The sequence below is a fragment of the Nansenia antarctica genome (assembly GCF_963989245.1).
Source record: "Nansenia antarctica genome assembly, chromosome: 19".
NCBI lineage: Eukaryota > Metazoa > Chordata > Actinopteri > Argentiniformes > Microstomatidae > Nansenia > Nansenia antarctica.
The window spans coordinates 14,877,549-14,882,816 of record NC_137692.1 but is presented as its reverse complement, the minus strand read 5'-3'; the positions used below and the strand labels follow the sequence as shown (position 1 = coordinate 14,882,816).

Here is a 5,268-nt window from a genome sequence, read left to right as displayed (position 1 = left end):
TGGCTGGCATATCGCGCGTGGCCATTTACCTTGACGACGTGGTCATGCATGGGTCCACCACTGACATCCACAATGAAAGACTCAACAGGGTTTTCGTAGCCCTGGCCAAGCACAAGCTCACCCTTGACGGTGACAAGTGTGTCCTTGCTGTACCAGCAATTGAATATGTGGGGTTCTTGGCTGTCAGCAGGTGGCATATCTCTTCAATCCAACGTGGACACCGAACAGGCCAATCCGCCACACGCTGCTGCACTACAGAGCCACGCAGCACTCGACCACGGGCCGTCTCTCCAGCCTCTCTCAACCTGCCCCTTGACAGGCTCCGCCCCTTCACACCCCCGCCGCACCTCCCCCTGGGGTCGGAGCCTCAGTCACGCGTCAGCAGAGGCCGGACGAAGCAGCGCTTTGACCGGTCCAAACGAGCCAAGGTGCCGGACATCACCGTCTCAGAGTGGGTCAGAGTCCGTAGGCCCCACCGCGAGAATAAAACGGCCTCGTTCTGGTCTTCTGCTCTTTGACCCGATGGCACTCAGTGGCACTCCAGCTGCCTCCGAAAGGTGCCAGCCCCGCCAGACATTGACGGTGACACTCCCCCCAAGCCATCCACTCAGTGGGGCTCCCCTGCGCCTGCCCTCAGCCAGCCCCTACACAGGTCCCGGACATTCCTCTGCCTCAGCCTTCCTCGCCCCCCATTACAGCCCGCTCGCATATGTTCACGCCCAGGCCACCTACAAGACTTTGTCTCCACACTTCATGTTTGAAATCCTGCCGGGCGGGGGGGGGGGGGGATGTTATGTCTGCACACTGGGTTAACAGTGATGCATCAGTGTTCAATCGTTCTGCTATTGTGGTGTTATGCCTGATATCTGTGATGTATGTGATGTATCAACCTCTGTTCTGTCAGTCGATATGGAAGTAAACGAACGTTGAAGTCGATGCTACGATTGTGTCGTGTGTTTCATATAACAACCCTATTTAAGTAACACAAACTTCCTGTTGGCTACTCCTAACGTGAAAGGACAACTTGCGAGGATGTATTAGATACTCACAAGGATATGAGAACTTTTTTTACATTTGAATAATCGTGATAACTTACGTTAAATCCCATGCGTAAAAGCGGAATGAAATGTACACCATTTTCAGGCACTTATTTCCTACTCTGAGAAGCTTTTACCTCAACTTTTACTTGTATTCACTCATGGACACACACGCACGCACACACTAACTTAGTGATGTCACCAGGGGAATTCCCTTCAACCTTACCTCCTCAGAAAAGGGCAATATGTATGGATATAGTATAATGTTCAGAATAGTGAAGTGCAGATTGACAATAATGCTGCTGCTCCTCTCATCTGTATTATCATGATTGAATGTTTGTGGTCTATATTACTCAACATGTCAAAACTGATGTAAACTAGTCTAGTTTTTTTTAGGGTGGTCTACTCATACATGCGATACTGCATGTAGGCATGTAGTTATGTTCATTTCAAGGTGAGTGCTCAAAAACAACTTTCTGATTTCTGAAGTAAATGTATGCTTAGATCAAATGAATATTTAAAGAATCAAATGTGACATTTCACACATGTTAATATCTACATACAACACAATGTCTATGATTGTTCTAGATTTGTTCGCCAAAGTGTATGATTGTGGATGACGATGACTCTGATGATTAATGGGACAGTGTTGAACGGTAACTCACGCAATGACTCGGCGTTCGGGGCCAAACTCTGCCTCGTAGATGCCGTGATTGCAATCCTTCCCGACCAGGTCGTGTGGGTGGGGTCTGTAGGGTTCATTCTTCGTCACCAGGGAAACACGCACCTTGCCTTTGCCACAGTAGTTCAGGATCTATCCATAGAAGCCGGGAGAGGAGAGGGGATGAGAGAACATTGTTACAATGTTGAATCAGGATACTGTCAAATAATAACATCCATTACACTCCATAGACAACCTTGTTACAATGTTTTTTTTCCCCTCGAAAACTAACAGTCTCAACCCGTGAGCAACGTTGGAAGATGATCATCAAATGAAAATCATAAACCATAAACCGACATGGTCTGATTGTGTTACCACATTCGACTGTGCAATGTCTGGTTTGCTGCATCATATGAATTCCGACATGACGGATACACAGCAATACTACCCACATTTACCACGTAAACTAGAGTACAGTGGACTTGTGTACAGTGTTGCGACCACTCTCACCTGTAAACTAGGGTAAGTCCGGTTGTTGTCTGTACTGCTCGCTCCAGGGATGCTGCCAGCTGAGCGGCCCTCAACGAGGTACCTGAAGCGCATGCCCCTCTGCTTTGGCTGCTCAAAGATCTGAATGGCTGGCTCAGCCACTGGACAACACAAGGGGAGGGTCAGAAATGCAGAGACACACAATCACTAGTACAACTATACTCTGTTAGCACAATAGACACTACCTGCACCATAACTCAGACACAGATCATAAATACAATGCGTGAGCTTAGAATGATAAGGTTCTATCTCTGTTTAGGGTAGTTCAGAGATTGAGTGTCAAAGTTTTGACATTCCATTATGTTTTGTGAGATGGAACCTTTGTATTTTATTAATTACTAACTCAAAAATGTCAACATTTTTAAAATAACACCACACAGGCATTAATACACACCTAATGGATCAGATTATGTAAAAAACTCTTGACAAAAATGGAGATAGAACCTTATAATTCTAACGTCACGAATGAGCAACACTAACATATATATATATATAAAAGGTATGGACACTGAGGATCCTATGCACTGGTTAATTGGTGATTTGATTGAATTGATTAATGTTTTTTTTTTTTTACTAAAATGCAGAGGTGGAGGTACTAAAATGTGGCAGGAGGTGTAAGTTACAGGCTTAAAAACAAAACAAGAAAAACGACTCCAATAAGTACAAATCCTAAAACAAACTACTCATTTTACAGCCAGTAGTATTATTCTCAAGTAAAACCTCAATGATTTGCAGAGGCATTTATGAGCCATGACTTGTGGAAGCAGGTAAACAATTTGACTGGACAGAAACACCTTCCTGTACTTACCCAAATGATGATGGTCCCCGGTCAAAGAGGGCATAACTGGTGAGGATAGAATCATAACCCGTGAATGAAGTTATAAAAGAAGGAAAGTGAAAGGAAACAAAACAATGAACAGTTGTTTCTCAACCCAATGCACGGCGTCCATCAACATTGCACTGTACTTCCTCATACACCCTGTTATGTGCCTCTTATAGTGTTAATAATGCGATGACATTGACAATCCAAAATATATCGTGTAAGTGTTAGCATTTATCATATCAAGGTTTTAGAGATTAAAAAAGAAAAAAGAAAAAAGGAAAGAAAATTTCTATTTTAGAAAAATCAATTTCTCCAAGTTCAAAAACCTTGTTTTTCTTAAGGCTATACTTTGTCTACTTTGAATAAGCTTGTGAATTCACATATGATTGATATGATCTTACTCAATTCAGACACTTTTTAGTATTCTATGTCGACATCTCGTGACCTAGAGGCTAAACTAATATTTTGCTACTCACCAGCCATGATGTGCAACACCCTTATCACGGGCTATTGTCTGAATGAAAAGTCCGAATGAGTGATACTGTAAGATACAGTAAATGTAATATTGGTAAAGAGACAGAGAGAGTCGCTTGGGAATTCCCCGCTGTCTCCGCCCAGATGTTCAACTCAGCCCTGGCGAACGGGGGGTGACGTCATGCATGGGCGGTATGTGTGATACGTCATGCATGGGCGGTATGTGTGATACGTCATGCATGGGCGGTATGTGTGATACGTCATGCATGGGCGGTATGTGCTGTTGTGAAACTTTGCCTTCTTGGAACTGCGAGCTGCTGCGTTGCGCGGGGCGGCCGTCAGTCAATTATTAGTGGACTTGCTTCAGCAAATATTGTTCTTTGACATAGTGTATTAGCTGGCTTGCAGTTACAACTTCAGCAAGTCCACATCTATCTATCTATCTATCTATCTATCTATCTATCTATCTATCTATCTATCTATCTATTCATCCATCCAACCACTATACTTTTACTTTATTATTATTATTATTATTATTATTATTATTATTATTATTATTATTATGCCTGCTACTCCTCCTACAACGTTTAAGATATTAACACCAATCCAACTTTATAATGTGCAGAGATTTCTAACTTATATTAATAATAACCCTCCCAACATTTAAACAGGCCCTCAAAATCCACCTCTTCAAGCTCGCCTTCACCAGTTAACCCTCTCCCCCTCCCCATCCCATGTGTCCCCACCACTACCTTAATTAGGCCCCTATACTTTCTTTTATTTATTTTTTTGTGTCTTTTTATTATTACTACTCGATCTGTTCTGTTTGTAAAGCGTCTTTGAGTGTCTAGAAAAGCACTATATGTCTAAGTCTAATGTATTATAAATTTTATTATTATTATTATTATTATTATATTATGCAATTTTTATCCAAAGCGACTTACATCACAATGAGTGCATATATTTTAGTATATGATCCCAGTGGGAATCGAACCCACAACCTAAGCATTGTTAGCACCATGCTCTACCAACTGAGCCACAGAGGACCACAACTTGAGTTGTTTGTATTAAACTTTTGGGATCTCTTTAAACTGCTTAAAATATTCAGCTTTTTTTGACGATTTAAAAAAAAAAAACAGAATGTTGAGAAAGGCCAACATTCTGAAAGCCCCATTGCGCGCACACACACACACACACACACACACACACACACACACACACACACACACACACACACACACTCACACACTCACACACTCACACACACACACACACACACACACACACACACACACACACACACACACACATACACCACAGACATACATTCCCTCTCACTCACACAAGTACACAGTTCATACAGTTCACTAGACACCTGACCACTCTACCTTCTACTTCATACACACACCAGGTTTAATAACTCATACTGTTAGTTATCAACATGTAACAGATCAAGGGAAGGCGATAGTGTTCAGCCCATGTACAGACTGATCATGTAATGTATCATACACCGTGTATCATACACTTGTTGCTAAGTTGCTCTTTTGTACAAATCAAATATGCAACTATAAATAGGTAACGCATGAACAGGTCATGTGTGAACAGAGCCATGGCCACATTACTGACCTGGTTGGCATGAACCATTAGTTCACTTATCACTCAGAACACATGAGAGGATGGGCTGATATCAAACAATAAATAGTTCTGAGATTCTTTTATGTGTG

General features: G+C 42.3%; 1 protein-coding gene across 1 annotated transcript in view; it reads right to left on the bottom strand.

Moving 5' to 3' along the window:
• Positions 1 to 3,553, bottom strand: part of rel (v-rel avian reticuloendotheliosis viral oncogene homolog) — a gene marked incomplete at both ends in the record, with an annotated part of 11,010 nt that extends 7,457 nt beyond the window's left edge. Inside the window, 3 exons of the mRNA XM_080548968.1 lie at positions 1,703 to 1,851; positions 2,209 to 2,348; positions 3,547 to 3,553. Coding sequence (XP_080405094.1) covers positions 1,703 to 1,851; positions 2,209 to 2,348; positions 3,547 to 3,553 — 296 coding nt within the window. The remainder of the gene's footprint in view (positions 1 to 1,702; positions 1,852 to 2,208; positions 2,349 to 3,546) is intronic.
• Between the last annotated feature and the right edge of the window lie 1,715 nt (positions 3,554 to 5,268).